Genomic DNA, 25,711 nt, shown 5'->3' on the forward strand with positions numbered 1-25,711 from the left:
TGCTGCCTTGGAGGATTAGCCAAATGTTTTGCCATTATCCCTCCAGTGTGCAGCAAGGCAGAAAATAGTGGCTTTTTTTTTTACTTTGGAGGTGATTTGCCTTTATGGATAGCCTGCCCTGTGCCATTGAATCCTGTGCTTGGTGAAACTCGTATTCTGCTGGTAGGTGTGTATGACTTGGTCCAGAATGAAGAAGAATCCCTTCTTATCAGTGAAATGACCCTGAAACCATACAGAAATGTTGGGAAAAGAAAGAGAGGCAGTCACAGAAGTTCAAGATTGGTTTTAATTGACTATTAAACCTGAATTCAGTCAGAAGCATGGTAAGATATGGTTCACATTTACAGATTGCCTGTTGTGAGAAATGCTGTAACAGCTTCTTCATGTGTTTGAGAACACGTTGTAGAGGTGTGTGCATATATGGTATGTGTTTCATCAAACTTCTAAAAAGCTTTTTCAGTAACCATTTTGTCTCTGTAATAAGTCATGTATTATATCTTTGTTGGATTTTGCTAAATATTTGAGCTGTGAGGGGAAAAGTTAGTGGTGTAGTCATTGATAATTAGTAAACAAAACAAATAGTAAAAAGAAAAAATGAGGAAAAAACAATGCATCACTAGTTACAAGATAATTAAGCCATGGAAGAGAGGAAGAAGTGACACTAATCTAGAGGACATGCAGAAAAATGGAGGTGTGTCCTTGACTGTTGACAGTTGCCAACAATTCATCGACTGTAGTGAATGTATAATGTACATGGTGATCTTGACCTTATGAAGGGTTAAGTAAAATGTAGTAGTTTGGCGCACCATAGATAGGCAATGGGAAGTTTCATGGTCTGAATCAAAGTATCTTTTGAAGATGGTAGGGTTCTGTTGATTTTGGGAGCTGTCCAGAATTTGTATAAAAGCATACCTGTAATGACAGACTGAAGAGTATTGCAGCTATTCAAGACCATGCAATGAAACATGATACCCAGATGAGAATTCAGAAAAAGAGTCCTTTTAAATGGATATATTTATATTTTTCTATGTGCAACCAATCAGCTAGACTTTTAAAGGGTATTATAGGTACTTGAAGAAAATTTCTTTCCAAACAGCACTGGTAATTTCAGTCTTAAGTTGTTCCAGCTGTTGAATTGTGGAAGTTGTCAGGATTATCCATTTTTGTACACAGAGCAGGAAAGGGTATATAGTACTGTGCATTTCAGTAGGTGGCACGGCATGCATACAGTAAATATAGATCTCAATAACAGGGTTTTTTTTCTGCTAGTGGTTTGCATTATGTTATTGTTCATATGCTTATACACTGCATACTACTAGGTTATATGCTAGTTTATATGCTACAACAGTGTGCAATAAAGAATGAATTTATCACCTATTTTCTTACCAGAAGAAGCTGCTAAGTGACTGATTATTCAGGTTATATGGAGGTTTAGTCACAAAATTTATTAAAAAATGGTGGAAGTACTCCTTAAGCAATGGATACATTTGTGTGACCAACAGAGACCAAGGAAGTGGAGGGAGAGGCATGTTCCACCAATTGCCTTCTAGTTATAAAAACAAAACAAAACACACAAAAAGCTTTGTCTTGAATTTCAGTTGTTTAGTTATTTACTTGTTTTGGCACCCGTGGTGTATTACCTACAGCCTTTAAAATCCTAAGAAAGGATTGAGTAAAAAGAAGCTGAAAATGCCATGAAGTTTCCTCATTTTCTGTTGTCTAAGTAAAGACAAGAACTAGTGGAACTGGGACCAAGCACTTAGGTGAGCTGCATCTTATGCCATCAGGTGTGCTTTAAAATCTGCCAGCTCATTTCCAGAAGTTTTCGTAGGAAACATAGCACTTGCATGCTTGTGTGTGTCCTAGCTGTTCCCAGGTTTTGATATACAGCGTCACTGTATGAAAAGTTCTAAGGCCTCTTGCATTCAAACACAATTTATTTGATTTGGAAATATTTGTCATGTATGTAGCCAAAATAGATAGGGTTTGTCAGCTTTCCAGCTCTTATCCTTCATCTAAATCAGCTTTTCTGTCTATTTTTCTGTATAGTAAGTATAAATTCAGGGCAGGAAGACGATTGAATACTCTTACGGAGTTACTGATGCATGATATTAAATTGAACTTCAGATTTTCTGTATAAAAACATATATCTAAATGTAAAGTAAATATTTTTATTTATTTTTATTTAATGTTAGTATAGTAATAGCTGTCTTTTTCTAAAAACCTGTCCTGGAAGGAAGGGATACTGCCCCCTCTAGATGTCTCTGTTTCTCTCCATTACATACAGAGAGCTTGGGTGAGTGTCACACTGGAGCTTAATTTTGAGACAGCTAAAATTAGGTGAGAAAAATTCTATTACTAAGGTTCATGGGGGAGAAAGTTTTGACACCTTTTAATGCATAGTTACTGTTACTGAACAAATGGAACTACAGAAGACACCCACTAAATTCTCATAAAGCAAACCCATTGCAGCTCAGGCTTCTATTCAAACTCCTAGGACTCTGATACTGGAATAAATTGAGTATATTTTTCAATATTGTTGTAAGAGAATCACTTGAGAGGAACTCACTTTTGCAGGTTTATACAGAAATTCAAGTTCCATCTTCTCAGAAGTCCATTGAATGTTTTCTCTAATCTTAATGCAGTTACCAAGAAGAGCACAGAAGACATCCAGTCCTTCTCTGGCAGTAGTGCGTTGGAAGAGGTAGTAGTGAGTCTGTATGAAGAGTCGGACATAACCTGGCCATAACCACAGTGTTTGCAGTCAAAACATAAGGCGCTGATACTCTCTTATCCTCTTGTTGGTATAGTTTTCCACAGTATGGACATAATAAATGAGGAAAAAAGGCAGGAACATGGACATCAGTGGCAGCAAGGAAGGTACCACATTGACTGCTCTGCTTTCTTTGTTCCAGAATTCCAGCAGTGCTTCGAAGAACTCCTCTTTCAGTTTTGACAAAGGATCACGGCAAGTATTTCTTTCATATTTTGTGTAGTAGTGTCACAAAACGCTGTGGTGGGTTTAGGTTTTGTTATTAGTGGTTGTGATTTCTGTGAGTTCAGTCTTCTGCAAGACATGTCCTGCTATGCAAGGACCATTTTTACAGTCCCTGTCTGAGAAAACAACTGGGCATATTTGCTGAGCTTACTTTTAACTTAATGACTGTAATCTTCTGATTATTTTATTAAGAAGGACAAGGTAAGGTGCCTTGTCGTGCCCTCAACCTGGAAAAGAAGGACAAGTTAGAGTAAACAGTATCTGTAGACTAACCTGTGAGATTAATTGCATTATATTGGTGTCTGTAGCAGTTTGGGGACCGGTTTTGGATTCACTTCAGTGTTACTCAGAGCAGATTTCAAGATGATATCTATCAGCAATGTTTTACAGATTACTGGTGAATCTACCAATTTGTAAAGCATTTGCAGAATTCTACAGAGAAAGAGATTTGTGCAGACATATGTACCTATATGTTTTCTACTTAATTCCCAAATTTGTTGCACTGTTGTTTGTCAAAGTTGCTTGTATTAATTTTATTGCTTTTCTACATTATTGGTTGCAGAGATTTTTTCACTGTAGTTTTGATGTGAAGAACTCTGATGTTTGGCTAACTCCATTTGTGTACTGAACTGAATAATTTGAGCTCTGTAGGCATTTAATAAGTTGTAATGAAAATATTGGAAACATCAGATGCTTGACTGTATGAGTCCAAGTTGCAGTTTCTTCTCATTAATATGCTGTGCTTGTTCTTGGCTGCTTTGCTCTGAACTGCCACATCGAATTTCTTCACAGAAGTGCAGACTTTGATCACATTATGGAGGAAGGCTATGAACTTGACCTCACTTACATCACAGAGCGGATCATCGCTGTATCCTTCCCTGCTAGCTGTTCTGAGGAAACTTACCTCCACAATCTACAAGATGTAACCCGAATGCTCAAATCCAAACATGGGGATAATTACTTGGTACGTGTAGGATCAGCCTTTTGTGATCCATCTTCTGCTGTCGTGCAGGAAGACCATTTGTAGGTCCACGTATACCATTATAAACTAAAAGTCACTCATCTAAAGCCTCTTTGGTCCACCTTTACAGCTTTACAAGCAAGAGCAAGATTTTCAGTAGTGTTTTAAGCTGTTAGGCAAGGACAGATATTAAAAACACTTTTCTGCTGGTGGCACTGCAGTCTCTGTTGTGATAGCACATAGTCAAATGCAGTAGAATAATTGCAGTGACGGTTTTCATTGTCCAAAGCATGCTTTTAAAAGATACACACCCTGCAATGTGGAGTGCATTCTTTTTTTTCTAGCAGCCAGCTACATCTGGGTCCTCAGCTGGGTATCTGATGGTCTCTCACCATCATGTCTTGGCTGTCTATTGTGAAACAACATATAAAAGTAGGGTTGCTGTTTGTGTGTTCTGTCCGGCTCTTTCTCATTAACTTGATTTAGATGCATTTTTTTCCTGCTGTTTAGTTTTCTATAGGAAATTAAGTTGTAAGTAAATCTGTAATGAGCTCCGTGTGCAGAATTTTGTTTTTTAAATGACCCAAACTGTTAATCTCCTGTGCTGTTTTCTGGCGAGTGCATCTAAACCCTATGGTATGTATTATCTCAGCTTGTTCTATGAAGGTGAATTTAAAACAGGGCCAGTATTTTATTTACTTTTTTATCCTACTGTCTTTTTAGTTAGCGTGTGTAAACTATTAGAATCAAATCCATGGCTTCAGGAGCGTGAACTTGACTCATGGTGGAAATTAGTTTCTGGAGAGATTCCACCTAACAGTTTAAATACAGTATCTTTCGCTCGCAAACCGAGGTGTCATAGATGCATTATGAACCAGCTATTGTCCTCAAAATGCAAAAGCAAAAAGCAGTTTAAATGACACAATTGCTCTGTCAACTGAAAAACTCAGTTTGCAAAAATAAATTCACCATTATGTTACCGTTTTGATCAACTTCATCATTAATATATTTGTCATGCTGTTTTGACTGAAACGTTTGCCATGCATGGCACTTGTAGGAGAGGAGTAATGCTCAATCCTTCAGATATTTTGAGCTTTTAACAAAAAAAATCCATTATAAGCTTGTCTGTATACTTGTGTGATTTTATGCTCATTTCCTAAAACTGAATGTTTTGGTCTTTAAAATAGATAAATATGTATGTGTTTTTAAGTGTCTCTAACAGGTTTTATTGCAGTGTTTATTACTTACAATTGTCAAAGCAGTTCTCTTGATGTTGATTTAGAGCAGTGACAAATGAGCAAGTTACCTTATTTCTGTCTGCGGCTGTATTAGTGTGCTCCAGTTACATTTTTGTATCCACAGTGACTGAAAAGTAATCAAGTTTTTTGAGGAGTAAACTATTTTAAATTAGCTCACTAGTTAGAGAGGCATCTACATAGAGGCATACGGAGCAGCTGATGAACAGTAACTCATTTATGTCAAAGGCATTAGGAATCTGACAGTAAATAATATGGTCTGAAGTCATGGTCGGTTCTTTTTTAAACGTGAAACAAACCCCAAAACCACTGCTACAATTTATAAAAATATTTCAGTGGTTACACTGCAGTCTTAGCATATATACATATTTGTTACTAGGTTAGACTAATGTAACTGGTGTGTATTTTCTTGGTCTTGCATATGTAAATTATATGGTAATGCTTGTGTGTTGCTGTTGCTTTACTAGTTGGGACTGTTTGTTAATTTTAGCTCATGTCATGTTTTGGCCACCTTCCTCTTTGCCCTGCTCTTTACTCAACACAAGGCTACTACTGTTTTCAGCAAGCAAGTTTGGTCCCACCTGGTAGAAAAGTTTTGCCTGCCGGCTCTCCCAGTCTCTTCTCCTTAACGGAACGGGCTGTAGGCTGGTGAATTGTTCCCCAGTCAGTACTTTGTGTCGTATGATCACAGTACATCTTTTGCTTTCCAAAATTGTCAGCTACATGCTATTTGTTTCTGTTCTTTGGCATGAGATTTTGTATTTCTGGTCATCTGATTAAGGAGCAGACCAAATCTAAGACCCTTTAGTACCTTCATAAAGGTCTCTTCTCCAGCTAAAAGATCTCCTTATTTTTGTTCTGTGGTGTTGCTGAGCATTCAGCAAAGTGAGAGAATTAATATTATCTTAATAGTACAAGTTACTTCCCAGTTCAGGATTAAATCATATGGGAAGGGGGAGGGGGATGTTTCCTCTCTGCTGTGTATGAGGAGGAAGGGTTTCTTTTTCCCTGCCTGTCTTATCTCACTTCACTTTTATTCTTTAGATGAGGTCCTAACATTCAGGGCAAAATCATTTAATTTTCATAGAACTAAAGGCTAATGCTCCTCTTTCTTGTACCAAAATATAAGCGGACCTAGGATATGCCAAAAAGGGGCTAAAAAGGATGCAGTTAATCTTCTGCTGACATCTATTTATAGCATATGCTTCTCTTCAAAGACTTCTGTGACCTCTTGTTTTGTTGTTGTATGTGAAATGTTGGTTCCTGTACCTTCTGGTCTCTATTCTGCACTGATAGAACTCCTGGAGTATCTCAGTTTGATCTCTACTCTATAGCTTGATAGGGACTTGGGTACAACAGTGTCTTTGAGTTTGGCATCTGATCCAGCAGTGACAAATAGCCATGATGAACAGGGCTTTATCCTGACACACAGGAATTTTAAACTGATCTTACATATAAATACAACAAGAAAGATGTATTAAAAAAAAAAAAGTTCTCACCAAATAGCACTTTTTTTTCCTGTGGAAAATTTTACGTAATTGATCTCTTAACATAGCTTTAACACTAATTTTAAGAATTCTGTGCTGAGAAATAAAACTCTGCACTAGATTGTTTTGCAAATATTAAGACTGATAGAAAATTACAGAAATTTTTGTGAGTCATTTGTGTAAGACACTTCTGGTTTCATTCCTGTTAAGTTACAGTTGGTATTTCTGGAAGGATAACTGTAGTCTTAATTGTAAATGTTGATACATCTTCCTGATCCAAAATAATATGGACAGTGCACTTATGAATTTTTGATTGCCATTTAGCTCTTCAGCAGTAATCTGTTTAAAATGCAAACAATATATTGGAATAAAGACCATGTTCCTCATCATATAAAGATGTTTTATGCTTTCTTTTGGGGTTTGAGGTCAATGAAAGTGGTGTATACCCTTTATGGTCAGTATCATGTGTGATTCCAGAACCTTATGCAGCTTAAAGTAGAAGCTGTTTTCTTGGGTACCTTGTTAATTTGGGGGTTTCTTCTTTATCTGGATGAATTTCGTGTTCAAACAGTGTCCTTTTTGCTGAAGATGGTATAGTGTCTTCCTGCTTCCACTGTGTCCATGATGGGGTTGCACGTTCAACATACCACATCAGTGAGCAGCAGGCACCAGCTTCTAGAAGCGAAATGATGTAGTTTCTTTAGCCTGTTCAGTTTTTGGCTTCTTTGCTGAGACTGCTGGTTAATGCCAAACGGGATGATACACTTTAGAAAAGAGTTCTTAAATTGTCCTTGGGTAGTAGTAAACTGTATAATGGACTTATCTCTCATATTTACTATTTCTCATATTTATGGTCTGTTTATCCCATTCTGGCAGTGTAATGAGACTTTTTAAATTATTATGAATGTCATCTATATTTAACTCATTGTGATGTGAAATAGCCACACTATGAAAGAGAATCTGCCTCTGTAGCATTGTTTCAGTTGTTGAGTATTGATATTTCAGCTTTTTGTTATTGATTGATACTGATTTAAAGTACTTCCTAATGAAAGAGTCAGATATACTTGTATACACTGCTTTATTTATATTTTTCTATATGTTCATTTAGCAGTCTATCTCTTTAATTGTTCCTTATTAAGCACTAGGTGTATGATAACTTACTGTCTAAAGGGTTAACAGAAGAGTTGGAAGATCTCACAGGCTAAGCTATAGTTAAATAGCTATGCCATATCTTCACTGTGAAGTTTTGACAGACCAGTATTTTCTTGCCAGGCACTCAGATTCAAATATTTAAGACTGTACGACCCTCCCAGACTTTTATTTGTTAATTCTTACGCCGTGCAGCTATTTTGCATGGTGCCCAGGTCTCTCAGTATACCTCTGACTAAAATAAAGCCATGTGAAATAAATAAAAAGTAGCAGAATTTTAATTCTTTTTTCAAAATGTGCATTTAGTTTCATCTATAGTTTCATCGTATAATAACTGAATATCTAAAATACATTTGCTAGTGCTACCTGACTTAAAATGTTAATTTAGTTTAGTAAAGCAGTAGGCAAACCTGAAGCCTTACCACTGTAGTTTCTTGTAATTATCATGTGTTTCAAATACAGCTATTTACTACATAAATTATGAAGTCTTGATGGTTGATATTTTTTCCTTTCTTTCTGAACAGGTGTTAAACCTCTCTGAAAAGAGATATGACCTTGCCAAGCTTAACCCAAAGGTATTGGTTGTCTTCCATAACATACCTCTCTTTTTAGTGTTAAATACAACTTAAATGGCCTGATAAGCCCTGAAGCTATGCAGGCGTTGATATACAGAGTAAGAGGAGAACTTTTGGAACATGATAAAAAACCCCACATGCATCCCTTCTTATTTTTTCCCAAGTTCTGTTTTGTGTCTGTTAGGTCTGTACTTTATATAGCTATTCCTGTTGTTTTCTTAGACTTTGCACACAGGACCTGAAGCTGGTTGTGACTACTGAAGTAGTCCTATTGAGTGATATGAATTTTACTCCAAGTATACTTTCTTTGTGCAGTCACAGGATACTAGGGGTTATATACTGTAATGTACAGTCTGATAGCTGAACTAGTGAACTCGGTTCAGATATAGACATCCCTTTTGTACTATCTTTCATAGTTGCTGCTCTGCACAATAGAGACATAAGGAAGGGAGCTATTGACGTCCGTCTTTTGTTCCTCCTCACCAATTGTTGTATTTGTTTGTTGTAAAAAATGATATACAGGTACTCTTCGGCAGCTATTGTAAGGCCAGTGTAGCACAGATGCATATTTATAGCGGCAGATTTACAGGGATATATGCTACCTGAGGAAAATGTTAAAAGAACTCTTAATTTTGTTCTTTTGAATACTTTATTGATGATAAAGGATTTAAGGTGTTCATCGTTATTGGTTTTGTTAGGGTTAACATATTATATGTATATAATAGTAATAGGTTGAGTATTATGTAGTGACTAAAGTTGAATAGAAAATATGAACAAAATTTTGAGATGTCAAATCTGTTGCACATGGAGGAAATAAATTGCAAATTAAATAAAACAATCACAAAATACTGGACCAGGCCAGTTAACATTCTTTGTTCTAATTTTGACCCTCTAAATATTTTACCGTTATAAAATACCTGAATTTCTAATTGAAAATTCTTTTAAGAAATCAAGACCTTCAGAAATGTTGTCACTTGTGACTGATTAGTGGGTTTTGGGGGGAGTTGTTTGTTTGTTTATTTCTATAAAAGTACTAGTATCTTAAAAAAACCCCAACCAAATCCAATTCTTCCCCTTAAGAGACGTGTAAGCATATTGTAGTTACATCATGGCATTCGAATGACATGATTATCTGGGGTTGGAAAAAATGTGGAGGCTCTTCACCATCACAATTATTTGAAGCCAGATTTTAATATGTAGTGTTAGGGTCAAGGTGTCTCTTGTGAATGTTACTTGTTTAATTGCAGATTATGGATGTGGGGTGGCCTGATCTCCATGCTCCGCCTCTCGATAAGGTGTGCACCATCTGCAAGGCTATGGAGTCATGGCTGAACAATGATCCTCAACATGTGGTGGTGATCCATTGCAGAGTAAGTGAGCTTTGTGTATACACGTTGTCTAGCGGTTTGTATTAATTTTCAAAACCCTTGTCCTTTATTCTTACTCATTTTAAAAAATAATAAAAGAAGTTTTATCTGTTTTCGATGTTGGAAACTGTGTGCCAATCTTTGGTTGATTTAAGCAAGCTTAAATCCACTGAACTTCCATGCTTGTAACGTATTGCTTTTTATGATGACTAAGGTTCTAGCCTCTGCTCTGCGTATAGCACGCAGTGATGTTAGTTTGCTTCCTTCAAAGGTCAGTGCTACTTCTGTGAGCGTATTTAGAAGCTTGAGGTTTTTCCAGCTCAATAGCAAACTCTTTAGAAGCTCTTCAGGTTTTGTGACATTCATGGATTTTGTTGCGGGATAAGGATAGGCTACGTATCACAGATCATCCCTTTAGACTGTCGTATGGTTGTAGGAAATGAGGGCATTAGGTACCTCCTGGGTACTTCTGACAGGTTCTAACTGCCAGGATCATTGCAGTGCCTTACAGCAAAGCTACCATTGTGCAGTGTTACTTCTTCTCCTTGCTTGCTCACAATGAAGGGAAATAAAGCGAAGCCTTAATTAAATACAGATAAAATGAATTCAGAACTGAATTGGTAGCTGTGCTGGTGACACTTGAGGCAAATCTGTCTCTGTATCACTGGCAGATGTTACTCCAAACAGAATGAGGGTGATAATGGGACCAAAACTTCTCTTCAAGTCAGGTTGTGTAGTTCCCAGTCCTGAATTGCTTGCAGACAGAATGCCATGATTGTATGAAACACTATTGAATTCTTACTACTTGCAGGACTGCAGCCAGGAGAATGGCCCCTACATGGGACAAAAGAAAAGGGGGCAAAGTATTCCTAGATATTTTATATACAAATTGGTAATGCATATTGTTGATCAATGCCTTTCGGTAATGACTTTAAAGTTTCCAACCACAAAGATAGATACAGCTTCTTGTATCAGCTGAGAGACTCAAATTGTTTTGAAATCTGTGAGAATTACCGCTTGGTAAATTGTACTGAATTTATGTCATGTAAATTATTTAAATAAGATTTTGGAACATTTTTAAAATAATCCATAGAAAAATGAGTAGTAGTTATAAATCTCAGGTGCTGGGGAGGTAAAAATGCCCAAACCTGTCAGAAACTCATATGCTTTCCAAAATAGATATTTTATAGCATTCCATTGCAACATTGTCTAGACTTGTCTTGAATGATCTCTGGAAAAAAGTAATAATAAATTAGAATAGTTGATACAATGTTTCTACTACTAGTCAAGATTATTTTTTTTTTTAATAATTTCCTCTCAGTCAGTAAGACTTGACAGGCATGCACATAGAAATCCTACTTAGTGTTTTTTATGTTACTTGTCAGCCAGCTTGCATAGACAGACAAGCTGCTGCCCATCATTACCACCTTTCCAACAACACAGGAGATGAATGAACAAAAGCACTCTCTGAATCTCCTGTCTTAAAGTTTTGTTTAGCATGGGTCTTAAAATAATACCCAATAATATAATAAATTAAATAAGTTATCATTCCCTTTTTCCTAATACAGGGAGGAAAAGGAAGGATAGGCGTAGTCATATCATCATATATGCACTTCACCAATGTTTCTGCAAGGTAAGTTGTGAATAATGCATATTGTGTGTTTTTTACAATTAAGGAAACATCAGAAAAAGATGCCTTTTAATTGTAGTACTGTTTGTGAGCTTACTGTTTGTCAGTTAAGGTTTGTCAGGTTTTCTTCTCAAAGAGTCTTGGAGCATGTCTTAAAACAGTCTGCTTTCATGACAGAGTTTTCTTGTGGTCCTGCTTTCAGCAGGAGGTTGAACTAGGTCACACCCTAAGGTCCCTTCTAATCTGAGGTATTCCATGATTCTGCGGGAAAAATCTCCAAAGGGTCTTTCAAGATGAATGAAGAAATGTGCAAGAAACCATTTTTATATAATGATACCATCTTTATTCTGTTAAACCCATCTATTTGCCACATCCATCAAGTTGCCCCTTTTGAGTCAATGAGAAACTATTCCTAAAGTACTTAAGAAAAACAATTGTTAGAATCTGGAATCAATATTTGAATAGGGAATTCCTAGACATTGATCAAAGTGCAGAATGCAGTTTAAGAAATAATCTAGACTTTATCTTGCAGTCAGTTCAAACAATAGGTGTCTGATTACTTGGTTTTAATTGTTTCTTTTAGAGTGCTCAAATTATGAAATGACAATTTATGTCAACAAAGATAAAATTTGATAAATGGTCTCAAAAGGATGAAGTATGTTTTGTTTTGGGTTTTTTGTTTGGTTTTTAATTGAGATGTTTTTCCTTGGTCTCTTTTATATATACATATATAAATGTATTACAATAAAAATGCACTGTAAAGTGCAATCAAATTTGGTTCTGAATTCACACCAGTGTCAGTAATAGATTTGATCCAATACCGTAGTGGATGAAGTCCTAAATCACTATAGGCTGATGGCAAATTACTCATGGATTTCAGTAAAACCAGCATCTCAGAAAATAATCTGTGTTCATTCTGGTAAGCCTGATTGACGGGTAATTGTAGACTAAGAAATTAAGTGCATTATACACACCAATAGGTGCTGAAAAAATAAATACATATATCTTCAAGTAGTAATTGGAACAGTAATTGCCACAATTTTATAATATTTTGTTGAGAAGTGTTGTGAACGACAGAATCTGTCAAGTGAGGACAGTACAGTACTGTGTTGTGATCTCAGTGTTGCAACATTGTGTCATCCTTAAAGGTAGTACCTGGCTATAAATACATTTTAGTAATGCCATAACAGAACAACACCTGGATGTGATTGTAAAGCCCAGCGATGAAAGGTGTCGTCTTTTACCCCAAACAAATTCAAGATTCCTCCAGTGAGGTTGCAGAGCAGGAGTGAGTTTGGAAGCCCTCCTTTCAGTTTCTGGATATCTGTCAGCTCCTATCCAAAATTTAACTTTTCTGTGCAAGAATGAGGTTGGGGAAGTTTCCCAGCTAGGATTTGTGTAGCCCTAGCATTATCATATCTTCAAAATGCTACACGGCAACCTCACAGAAGAAGAAATTACTGCAGGTGCTGCTGCTGAGGGTGCCAGCTGCTGTGTCAGAAATGGTACTCAGAAGACTTTGAGGATGTTCACACTAAATAAAGTTCCTAATTGTCTGCATGCACATGCCAAAAAATCTAGATTTAGTGAAAAAGCCTTATGATGCAAACCCCTTTTGGTTATATGTTATAAATACCTGATTTTCTCATTTAGGAAGGAATAATGTGCTGTCAAATTTAATGAGGGCAAACAGAGCTCTTTGTAATAGTTGGTAAACTCTGTTTTAACAAGCAAAGTACTAGCAGTCTTTGGGCAGTTATGAGTGGGTTGCCTCAATTCTGGGTGATAGTGTGGGTGAAGATGTATGAAGATGTATGATGGGTTAGGTGAAGAAGAGAGTTTTTGGATCAAGGATACTCTAAGCACACACTATGTAATCTTTAACATCCATGAACAAAAAGCATGACTTTACAGCCTGATCCAGCACCCCGTCAAGACAACTGGTAACTTCTGATTAATTTTTGAAAAAGGTATAAATTCCATTTTTCGCCTGATATGCATATGTATACTTTGCACAGTTTTTTTTCCTCGGAACTCATTTAGGTTGAACTAGATGTGGAATTTAAAATTTGAGATTCCAGAGTCCAATTATTTTGAAACTTCTGTTTTTTTTATGTTCTGATGTTAATTAACACTGTGAACTACATCTCTTAAGAGACACATTGTTTTTATCTGGTATAGATACAACAGAATCAGCATAGCATGTTACTTGGCATATGTGATTAACAGCATTCTTACTGATTTTTGGCACTTCTGTTTCTTTTTTCTGTATCCTCTTGCCTTCCTCCGCACAGAAGCACAAGACCCACATCAGAGCCATTCTGGATAGAGAACGGAAGAAAATGTATTTTTCTGAATATATTGCTCCTTAATTGTGCGTTTGAAGAGTTTGTGGTTCTGATGCAAAACATCTCTTTTTCAAAGATTGACACTCTTATTTTAAACTTTCTCTCCCTTGGTGGCTCAGGGCACAGGAAACAAAGACTGAATGAATTATTTGACTGCTTAAATGATCCTCTAGCCCGGCATCCTTTGCACCTCATGTACTGTACTACAGTCAGAGCTAGGCAGTGGTTTTCGTCTCGATAATGTTGCTGCTTCTTTTTTAAAAAGAGAATAAATTTGTATTTCACAGAGAGAACTTCCCAGTGGCACTCTTAGGAAATTATGCCAAGTATCCTTCTTTTGCAGCCTGAGCTGCTTGGCTTTGCTAAAGTTTATTGCATTATGACTTTAACATATTCACATTGGAAATACGCAATCCAGTTAATTGAATAAGGGAGTAGGTGCTTTGCCTCAGGAAGGAAACTGCCTTAAGGTGTGGAATGAGAAGGTGTCAGTGGAAAAAACATTCTTGTCTGACCTGTAAGTGCCAGAGTTGCTAGTTAGGTGCTTCTTTCTTTTCTTTTTCCTTCCTTTCCTTCTTTTTCCTTCCAAATACTTTGGCATATTTCAAGCAGCGACGTGTTGAATTTCCAAGATAACTCTGAACTGGAATAACATGGTATCTGTGTCTCTGTTTTGACAGTGCTGATCAGGCTCTAGACAGATTTGCTATGAAGAAATTCTTTGATGATAAAGTTTCAGCTTTAATGCAGCCATCCCAAAGAAGGTATTTAATTTGTTTCTAATTCATACCAATAAGAAATGTCATCTTACTCCCCATCCCTTACTTCCTCCCCTGCTATGTGAAGGCTATTTCCACAAGATCCTCCAGTGATTCCTGAACTCTCAGCACTTTATCTTATATTAATATTCCTTGATATATTAATATTCGTTGAGGTCTCTGCTTCAGTTCTGCACATAGGCCAAGATAGATAAGACCTTTTGTACCACACTGTTATCTACGTGTGTTCTTACTGCATTGTTTGTTAACAAAAAGAGATGTCACAGTCTATTTCTTGATTGCTCCAAGATAATAATAAACTCATTTTTCTGTGGCATAAATGATGTGTATGGAATGTGTGTTGATTAGTGTGCAATAAAGATCTTACCACTCATTTGGAGGATCTGCAGTTTATGCATCTGCCCCATGTCCATGCTAGTAAATGTTTGTGAAAGCATGCATTATTCATTGTGTCTATCTGGATGTCTTACCTTTTCAGTCTGCCTGCATGAATAAGGTTGAGTTAGGACTCAAAGTAAGCACTTTGGAAAGTGAATAGTTCTGGGGTTCACTATTTACCCCATTTTGACGAGAGATAATGAAGGATTCAGTCCCAAAAGAGGTTGATATCCATCAGACAAGTAATTGTGATATAGGTGAATCTTCTTTTAGAAACAAAATATCAGCTGGATTTGATTTAGTAATTACTGTTTTATTTTGGTCTTAATCAGTGTGTATACAGTAGGTTTTTTAGAAGTTGTTTAAAGGATAAGGCTTTGCTAGTAATTAAACTAGAAAAATAAGTAGTAACAACCAGCATAAGGCATTTGGTTCTGTTAATCTCTAAATAAGAAAAACTTTTCTGTTACTTCTTGAACCCATTTGCTGACCTGCACAGCTCTTTTTCACTTGAAAAATAATAACACAGCATTCCATTAGACTTGAAATAAACTTTTCATAACTAGAGGCTTACTGGTCTCTTTTTTTCTTCCCCCCCCCCCCCCCCCCCCCCCCCCCCCCCCCCCCCCCCCCCCCCCCCCCCCCCCCCCCCCCCCCCCAGTTTTATGCCTGCACATATGTGTATTGCTTTTTAATAGTAAGGATTTGAGAGTGGTGCCTACCAGATAGAGAAATGTGAACCGTACGAGGAAAAGGAAATAGATGTTCTTAATCTTCCCATCAAGAAGCCCTATGCAGCAGGCATGAGAGCCAGGGATCCTCACAGCAGCCTCTGTGAATTGTGCATCAGGGCAGTTTTTACAACCATGTTGACAGGAAGCTTCAGTAGCTACTAACTTAGGTGATCTGTATGCGAGCCCTAAAGCTAGAGATGAAATAAGTGTAAATGGTGTTATCTAGCTGCCCCACCCTCTTCAAGGACACTTGCTTAATTCTTCTGGGGGCAGGGGGAGGAAGTCTCAGAGAGACTCAGTTTGCCTCCTGACTGATGGAATAAGCATCTTTGCTTGGTAGTACTGAACTTGAGCTGCCCTTACCATCGTCCAGACACATGCACATGCAGGTACTTTGGAGTGTCACTCCCCATGAGAACAGAGCAGGTTCTCCAAACCATTTCTCAGAACGGTTCTCCTCCTGAACCTGGCCTTTCCTACCTTTGCCTGGCCTGGAAGTGGCTACTAATCCTATTGCAGAGAAAGGAAAACCAACTCTAATATTTGTGGATAATTTTGTAATCCTTGTTTGATCCCATTTTGATCAGTTAGTGGCCTGAATCACCTTTTTAATGTGCTTTTTCTCTGAAACCATTCTTGGATAATTAATTAGCGATGTCCTTGTTAAAATCCAGTTGATGTATAAACAGGTACAATTTAGGTGAATATCAAAATGATAAAATTTGAAAATACACCCATTATTTGTATTTTGAAACTTTTTCTCCACTAAGTTTTGTCCAGAAAAAAATAAATTGTGGCCATTAAGTGCATCAGTCCTGAAAATACCACGTAGCTTTTCCCCACTGCTAGTTGGATACTATAACAGTGGCAAGAAAAGCAACTATAGACCAGATTTCCTATTCTGAATCCATTCTGACGATACTTAAAATGGATACTTATTCTCAGATAAGCAGTTGAAGGTTTGCCTGAATAAGAAGTGCAGATACAGACCTTTGATATTTAAAAATTTCTCATAAACCTTCAGGATAAATCTTTGAACACATTTCTCAAAAATAAGCCAACTGCCTATAAGCCTCTTAAATGCACTGTCTTGAGAAGGTGTTCAAAAATTCGGTCAAATTTTTGAAATAATTAAAAACAGGTAGTGGTAGAGAGAAAATGTTCAGACTGAGAGGTCACTGACAAAATGTTATACCACCCTGTTTTTTGTCATGTAGGTGTGATAATTTGTAAATTTGTGCTTTTGATGTACCAAATATTTTCAGAAAGACTGAAGGAGGAAACCAAAAAGCAAAGTTGTCTTTTCTTAACATTTCAAAATAAAGTGAACTTTGCTAGCTGTCTATAAAATGAAACCTGTTTTAAACCACCACAAGCCCCATTCTGGGGTAGTAAAGTGGTCATTGTTGGGCAGGATATCTTTAGTTGTGGTGTTACCAGGAGTGTGCAGTAAGGGATCGGTCAATGAGACCTGCATGTAAAGGGGGAAAAAGAGGTGATTTTCTTTTTTCTGTACGTTCCTGAGAGTGAAGTTAAATGAGGGTCGTGTCATGGGCATGGAAGAAAAAGGGACTCAAAGCCAGTAGAAAAATTGAAGGAGTCTAATTTCCCTTGGTTATTTAAGGAGGTAGGAGGAATTTGTTTAACACACACTGCAATGATGTTCACTTGCATGTACTTGCTCGTGAGCTTGTGACCAAACTAGGTATTAAATAACAGAAACACAATGATTTTCATGTTGCTGTGGTAGTTTTCCTCTGTTTAGTGCTGAATGAGATCACTTCTCATTATGAAGATGTTATTTGCCGGCATTGGCCTTAATGCTAAGATTTCTGACTAAGGGCACTTCTTGCTCTTGTTTTAATGAAGTGCACTTCACTGTAAATGGAGTGGGACCCATGTCATTCTGCTGTGAAAGCCAATTGAGACCTTCAGTTGCAACTAGAAATGTATACCATAATGATTGACTTTACTGTTTCTGCTAGTTCCTTTCTTATTTAGAGTAGTGATGTAAATAACTAAAATGAAGACATCAACAATAGCAATGTAACGGCCATGGATTTAATAAAGTGCTAAATTAAAGTGTGTTTTCATGCTATTTTGTGAAGGTTATTCTTTTGGAGTTATGTGTAATGTCACAATGCTATTCACTACCCATGGCCTAGAAATATTAATGTGTAAAGAATGTATTTCCCTGATATGGTTGCATTACTGTTTTTATTTAATTCAGATAAATTTTGTATTTTTAGATACGTGCAATTCTTAAGTGGCCTTCTATCTGGATCTGTGAAAATGAATGCAACCCCACTTTTCCTGCACTATGTTATCCTTCATGGCATCCCAAGCTTTGATGCTGGGGGAGGTAAATACCTAACTTTTCCTATCCAAGTGTAGGCTCAAAGTCTTGTTTCATTTTGGAGCTTTCTAGAAAGCCTGCATGAATCTCAAAGTAGAGTTGATGCTCCTTGATATCAGTCCAAATATTCCCAATAAAAGAACTGGGAGAAGAGAAATATCCTAAGAGTAAAAATTACAGCAGGTGAAATAAAATTCTTGTCCTTTGTTAAATGAACAGTTGATGCTCTCCATGTCCGCCTGGTTTCTGAACAGTTGTGATACGAGTCTTAGGAAATAAACATCATCATAAATATAATCTCTTTTCAGTTTTGAGATTGGATTTTCTATGGAAAAGCCATTTGGATATGTTGTGCTTCTAAGGTGGCCTGCTATAATGACTGGCTTTAAAATTAAAATGCTAAACCAAGATATTGTGCTAGAGCATAGTAAAGGAGTATAACTCTGTATTTTTATCATCTGAGAGTTAAATAGCACCTGTCTCTTCAAATGTCGTCAGCATGAATTTGCAATGCTTCATTGTCATTATTTAGTCTGGTTTTATTTCTAAAATAACTATTTCAATAAAGACAAGGCATTGTTTGTTGTAGTAAGAAATTTAAGGGACTTACTAGTTTTGAAACAAAACTGTAGATCAAATATTTTGTTTAATTTTGAAAATGCTTTTTACTTTGTTTTGGGGTTTGGTTTTGGGGTTTTTTTGTTTTGTTTTGGGTTCTTTCTCTTGGGTTCAAACATTCTCTTTCTTCCCTTAGTAGTTTTGTTTTCCTGCAGAAAAAGTGAGAAGGCAGGCAGACAGACATTTAATAAGGAGCAAAGTGTTCCCTCTTTTTTTTCCTTACTGGAATTCTTTAAAATCCCCTCCTTCCCAATTCAGAACTAGTTTGAAGATCAGGAAAAAGTGACTTTTTCATAAAATATAATCAAATACTTTTTTTGGGGAAAATGAATCTGTCAAAGCCAATTTTACTTTGAAGGATGTTTTGACAGTCAACATTGTGCCACTTGTGTGCCACTTTGCTCGGTCTGGATGTGCATGAAGCTTCCTAGTTGCATTATTCAGATAAAGGAAAATAATTACAAAACAGTCTTTTCTATTGACTTCTTTTCAGCTTGCCGGCCTTTTCTGAAGTTATACCAGGCTATGCAACCAGTTTATACATCTGGAATATAGTAAGTCGTAAGCATTTTCCTTTACATTTGAATCCAGGTTTTAATTCTGATAACTGCAGAACTACATAGTCTTTTTTCTTTTTTTTGTTTCTTTAAACCATAAATTTTATTTTTCTTTTCTCTCCTGTTAAGTAGTGTAGGGCCAGAAAATCAAAGCCGAATCTGCATTGCTATAGACCCTGCCCAGCTTTTGAAGGGAGATATTATGGTAAGTTCATTGTATGGAATGAAAATCTAGTACTGTGCCATTTAGTTTACAGTCTCTGACCTGTTTTGCGTTCTTGTAAAAAAATAAATTGAGCAAATGGTTGCAGACATACTACAAAATAGGTTATTAAGTTAATTTAGTCATCATCCTTGAGTTTTACAGGAATCAAAATTCCTATAAAGCTCAAACTAGAAGGTTTTTAGGAGCCGAAACAATTGCTCTCAGCATTCCCGTTTCATAACATCACCAAGTACAGTAAGGCCTGTATTGCTATTTTCTTTATAAAAATTGCTTTGGGGAGTATTTGTAACTCAGCATTAAAATACCCTTGTCCTGTAACTTGGCAGGCAATGTGCACAATTGTAAAACTATATACCGTAATGAAAATACCTAACTAATTCAAAATTGTTTTGAGACTCAAAAAAGTGTGATACCAAATAAAAGCTTTCTGATTCTACAGGCACATGCAGTATTTAGAAAGCAATTTATATGTGCTAATATAGTGCGTGTAATTCCCTGTGTGCAAAGCATAACTATGGTTGAATTGCAGCACTATCATTTTAAATCTCTCTGTTTTCTCTCTTGCTTGTCATACACAGTTATGCACAGATAAAGTAAAGAAAGATAGTTGCCATGCCTTTCAATTTGTTAAACTAAGAGGACAGAAGAACATGTGGAATGAATGGTGGGGGGAGGTATTGTCAGAAAGTATTCCTGGTCTATTGCTAGTAGGTTTCAGAATGGTTTTTTATTTTATGTACTACTTTGAGAAATGTTGGACCTCAATGTAAGGGGTCCTTACATTGTAAGGGGTCAATTTCTTTTTTTTTTTTTTCTTTTGAAATAATCTTTTTAATTATCCTTCTTCCTTCTCCCTTCCCTACTTCCCCTCCTCATTCAGTTTAGTATATGGTTCTTTCTGTCTTTCACTGAAAAACGGAGAAACAATTTTTAAATACACTGTTATAAATTGGTATACTCTGGAGGTTTGGGACAGTTTCAAATTCAAGAAGATTTGTTACTCATCGGAGGACTGTTGGTGCCTAAGGAAGTGGGATAGATCACAAAAGAAACCAGTCTGAGACAAATTCAGTATCTCTCAAACGTGTGTTTAAAATGAAAAATGAGCACATAGCTTTTCAGTAATGCTTGCATCATTTTAAAAGAGATCAACTTCATTAATCCCATGCTATTATTGGAGGTGATTCTTCTGAGCAAGCCAGTGTCTTATTCAGCATGATAGTATTTCTTAAACAAAGACTTCACTTTGGTTTTGAATATTTTTTTACTGTGTCTAAGCAAAAACATCAGTGGTTTCAGGAAAAAGAAAAATCTATACGGTGTTCTGCCTTCAACTCCAAAAGGTTTAACCACTTGAAGTGCATGTTGGTTTTTTTTAAAAAAAAAAAAAAAAAAAAAAAGAGGCTTGTCTTAGGTTTAGAGAATTTGTTAACACAATGTGAATAGTATGTGGTGATACAACACAGCCACAGCTGTTGAAAAGCTGCACTGATATCTGTAAATCCATATAGGTATTTCCCAGCATATTACAGTGGCTTGCATTAATTCTTGAATATGGCATCAGAAGGTAGCGGAGTCAGAATTCAAAGTTAAGCTTAGACTTCATTGAAAGCTTATTTTGTATACTCTGCACTAAAAGATGTTTTTTGTATCCTGGGTATAGATGTACACTGTTACTGATTGTAAGAGAGGCCAGGTTTTCATAAACAATTACAGTTCTATATAAGTTAGTTGTTTAGGATATGCTAAGTTAAAAGTATTCATGGCTGTTACTTTGAATTAGAAAGTAGAAAGAAGCAGGAACTACGTAGTTCTCTGAACTGACCCAGATTCAGCATTTTTATAAACACCATTATGCAAAAGACAGTAGATTCTGAGTAAATCCAGCAATTGTGCAAAGCCAAAACTCTTCACAAGTTGGAGGATAAAATGTATTGCTCAAGTATTTAGTCTTCTGCATCTTCAGAAACTCTCATGTATGATCCACGTGTAAAAACAATGTGATTGTTTAAACAGCTAAAGGAGTGAATGTTTTAACACAAAATTGTGGAGGACTGTATATAACCTTAAAGAAGCTCTTAAGTGTTTTCAAGCTTCTTTTTGCTCACATAATATAATTAAATAGAATTATCAGAGTTACTTTCAGGCTGATTATACATTTTGGAGCAGGTTAGTTCTAATATCTTTTATCAGAGGCTCTCTTAATCCCCTTTTTGTCCATTTTTCACTCCTGGGCAAGCTTGCAGTTTTCATCCTTTATGATGGTGTTTTGCCTTTACATAAAGTTGCTGGGCATAGTGGAGAATGAGTGTTTATTTATTCTTGAATCAAGCAGTCTTAACTGTTGCTTCTACCTTATATTTTGGTAATTTAAGGGACTGACTTAGGGCCATGGTTCTAGTGAAATGATGCTGGTAGTTGTGTTTGGACGAAAAGGAAATAGATCCCTTCAATAGACAGGGATTTGTACGCTATGTTAATTTTATTGGGTGTAAAGCACTGTTTAAAACAAGAAGCAAATACTATTTTACCTGCTATTACCACTATGCTGTAGGGAATTCTCTTTTAAAAAACAAAGAAACAAACAACCCCAAATCCTTGCTTTCAGATAAAATAATGCTTACTTGCATAGAGAATCTCCCAGCCTCTATAAAGGGTTAGGAATACGTCGTTTGCATAGAGAATACGTGGAAAAAACCCATCTCTGGTGTATGGGCTGAAATGTTTCAGAAGTTGTCCTGTGTGCCATGTATATGGTCAGTGCTGATTAACTTCTGGAATTTAAGGCATCATGGGGTTACTATAATGAAGGGTAGAGAGCAACAGTTTGTTAGATTTTTTTCAAATCCTGTAGTGAGAAGAATTTCATAACTGTTTTAATCCCAACTTTCAGAAGCATCCCTCTTAAACCCATACATCTTTCTTGTATTACTTCAGTTTGAATAACTTTGCTCTTCAGTTATTCAGTATTTTCTGTCTAGAACACTTTTCTCAATCTGTCTTAAAAAAGCTGATTTTTGTTGTCTTTTCAATGCATTTCAGTAACACCTGCTTTATCATAAAATCCTGATATGTTCAGGATAATATAATAAAATTTTCAGTCCTGTGACTAAGGTTACCAAAATGTTTATGTATTTCTGTAAGAATGATGAGTGGCTTTGTATTACAATTAACTCAGAGAATTAGTAGGTAAAATATCCATAGGTCTAGTCTAAGGGAAGGTGGTGTTAGAGAGTAGGTGTATTGTGTTCACCTTTATCTGCTGAAATTCATACTAGATGTTATTTTTACAGAGTTCTGTGGTGTTCTAGCCAAGGTGTCAAAACTACTACCAACTTCCCACAGTAACATAAAACAAGATCCTGTCATCACTAGAGTAGGTTTTTAAAAAGTCCTAAAATAGATGTAATCAGCTTGCAGGCTTGTTTCTAAAAACTCTGCATATTCTTCAGTTATTTTGAAATGGGTGTGCTATAATTCAGTTTTACATTAATTTGTTACTGTGAAGAAGTACGGATGTAAGTCAGCATTCCAACATTGTACTGATAAATGTTGTGATTCTGAATCATGATCTGATTGGTGACTGATAGTGATGAAAATAGTAATTATTATTTTTACACATCCAGAACTATCTTGCCTTGGGCCTGTGTAATTTTAAAGGATTGAATAACGCATACCCTGCTTGTTACAACATCAGAGGTGTCTCCAGTAAATTGAACTGTGGCTGCTTTACTTAGCAACTAATGCATACACACACATTTGTTCAGATTTGTAAGAAACTACTTCCTGACGTGTTTCTCTCTCTCCCTCTTTCTAGCTGAAGTGTTATCACAAAAAATACCGGTCAGCTACTCGTGATGTGGTTTTTCGCCTTCAGTTTCACACTGGAGCTATTCAAGGACATGGCCTGGTGTTTGGCAAAGAGGATTTGGACAATGCCAACAAAGGTACTTGCCTTCTGTGGCTGGCTGGATGCGTATGTGTGCGGGGGTGCATGTGTGTGCCTGTGCATGTGATGATCATCTTCAGGACCTGTTTTCAAAAGGATTCTTGTTTTTTTTCCATCCCTATTTTTAGGGAAAGGGAGACTGCTTTGTGGTAGTTAACTCATAGCATGTAACACAGGTAAACCCCTAATGAGAAGAAGACCTCTTCAAGTGAGTTAACTTGTCAAAATAATTCAGATACTCCTACATAGTCCTTATCACCTCCTCTCACATTTGTAAAAGCAACAGACATTTGTTTAAAATGGTGACTCTGTTAGTCACTGTTAAAGATGAGCTAAGCCGATCCCTTTTTTGGCTGATGAAAACAGTCACAAAGTCTGATACTATGTTTGTGACCTAGTCTGCTTGAATATGGAGATCTTTTAATATGCTTCAGAATATCCAAAGATGGAGGCAAAGTTTTCACTTTGAAAATGTGTTGTGCTAGTCTTTGTATTTTCCATTACTTCAGTTTTATTTTTATATTTATATGCGGGATTGTAACTCCGTCACCCTACGATACTAGCAAGTTAAAATCAAACATATTTTCCTGTAATATATGGCTACACAAAGTTTTGTGGTCAAGTATTGCAGTTTAGCCAATATAGAGGACAATTGTAGTTTGCTCCTGGATGTGTTTTCCTTTAAAACCAAAGCTAGCCATGTCTATCTAGAGAGAGGTTTGGGAACTGTACATCTCTTCTGCTTTTGGCTGTTCTTGGAAGTAAACAAAACTCCAACTGACACTTAGGTGGTCTTTTCTGGAGAATGTGTGGGGCAAAGAATGTGGCTCTTTTTGAAGCAAATCACTAAACTGCAAGTGAGAAGGAAGAGTGAGAGAGTATGTGTATTAATAGCTATAGAGAATCGTGATTTCTGAGTGCCTTGGAACTGCTTTCCTGGGAGACAGCTTGCTGAAATACTATCTTTTGTTTTCAGATGACCGTTTCCCTGATTACGGCAAAGTGGAATTAGTGTTTTCAGGAAGTCCAGAGAAAATTCAAGGTGAGTATACAGAAGAAAAAATATGCTTAGTTTGAAAGTAAACTACACTGAAATGTATATTTTTAAAAAAAAATCCTTTTTTCCTCTTTTATTCCACTTCTCTTGTAGAAGATCTGAAATTCAACTTTACTGTTAAAATATGTAATATAGTTACTGGTTTAAATTTGAAAAATTTAATGAAGACTCTGCATTTACATCAGCATAGGAGTGATCAGATTTTGTTTTGAAACAATACCAGAACAATTGCTGATGACTAGTAGAAAACATTTGTATATCTGTGTAAAACATGCATAGTATAGGTAGTTTGGCCCGGCATAAGTGACAGCAATGGCCTATCCCATAACCTTTTTTGGATGTTGTCATAAATGATTATGTTTGCAGTGGTGAAGTTTGGACTGTCTTCGGTTTAGAGTAAAGAGATACAGCTATAGTTTTGTTGGAAATGCTTCTGCTCTGAAGTTGGCTTGTAGGGTATATCCTGTATGCCTCCAGAATTCTATTGTAATATGTCTAAGGTCATAGATAATTACAACCTACAATAAGAACTTAAGATCATGCTTTATATTGCAGTTTTAATTCTGTTAATGGATGTGTTCTTACTCATTTTATGGTGTCCTGAAATGTATGGATTCTGCCTAAGACTGAATGAAAACCAAATATCCTTAACTGTCTCATATATATTCCCATTGTGTCCTGTGAATTGCACGTTTTCCTTTTCTTTTTTTTTTCCCCCACCAGTTTGATCACTTAGAAACTTGTAGTAGCAGTCAGTAAGAAGTTGGATTCTGTCCAACTGAACACGAAGATCTCACTTAGCCTGTTGGAAAGCCATATAAGAAAAACAGTTTTATAAATAAATTCGTCTAGCTTGTTCTAAACATTTCTGGATAGTAAATGCTTGAAGAGAGGCCAGCTGATGTGTCTGAAAAAGGATCAAAATTTGCCTTAGATGGCAAATCAGAGGTGTGTTTTTTAGCAGGCTCCAAGTTGTTGGAAAGAAAGGTTCTAAGTAATTGGAAATTTGTAATCAATTGCTATCTAAGGGATTAACTGGCTAGGAAGAAGAGTTCACCTTGAAATATTTATTTACAATTTCTGCAAAATGACTTTTCCATATCTGAAAATAGTATAGAATCATAGAATAACTGCAGGGTATCTCTAGTCCATCCCCCTGCTGAAAGCAGGGTCTTTGTGAGATCGGACCATGTTGCCCAGAGCTTTGTCCAGTCAAATCTTGAAAACCTCCAAGGATGGAGACTTCACAACCTCAATGGGCAGACTGTTCCAATGTCCAACTGTCC

The 25,711-nt window shown here is 36.5% G+C and overlaps 1 protein-coding gene across 5 annotated transcripts in view; it reads left to right on the plus strand.

Moving 5' to 3' along the window:
- The window catches only part of TNS3 (tensin 3), a 237,686-nt gene that overhangs the window by 114,920 nt on the left and 97,055 nt on the right, over positions 1–25,711 (plus strand). For 4 of the 5 annotated variants that reach the window (XM_050892614.1, XM_050892617.1, XM_050892618.1 and 1 more), the window contains 11 exons: positions 2,916–2,968; positions 3,791–3,962; positions 8,376–8,426; positions 9,674–9,796; positions 11,362–11,426; positions 14,452–14,535; positions 17,912–18,024; positions 19,130–19,190; positions 19,323–19,398; positions 23,237–23,366; positions 24,345–24,410. In XM_050892614.1, coding sequence (XP_050748571.1) covers positions 2,916–2,968; positions 3,791–3,962; positions 8,376–8,426; positions 9,674–9,796; positions 11,362–11,426; positions 14,452–14,535; positions 17,912–18,024; positions 19,130–19,190; positions 19,323–19,398; positions 23,237–23,366; positions 24,345–24,410 — 994 coding nt within the window. The remainder of the gene's footprint in view (positions 1–2,915; positions 2,969–3,790; positions 3,963–8,375; positions 8,427–9,673; positions 9,797–11,361; positions 11,427–14,451; positions 14,536–17,911; positions 18,025–19,129; positions 19,191–19,322; positions 19,399–23,236; positions 23,367–24,344; positions 24,411–25,711) is intronic. The other variant, XM_050892615.1, reaches the window with a different exon arrangement.

This window comes from Gymnogyps californianus, chromosome 2, assembly GCF_018139145.2.
Source record: "Gymnogyps californianus isolate 813 chromosome 2, ASM1813914v2, whole genome shotgun sequence".
Classification (NCBI taxonomy): domain Eukaryota; kingdom Metazoa; phylum Chordata; class Aves; order Accipitriformes; family Cathartidae; genus Gymnogyps; species Gymnogyps californianus.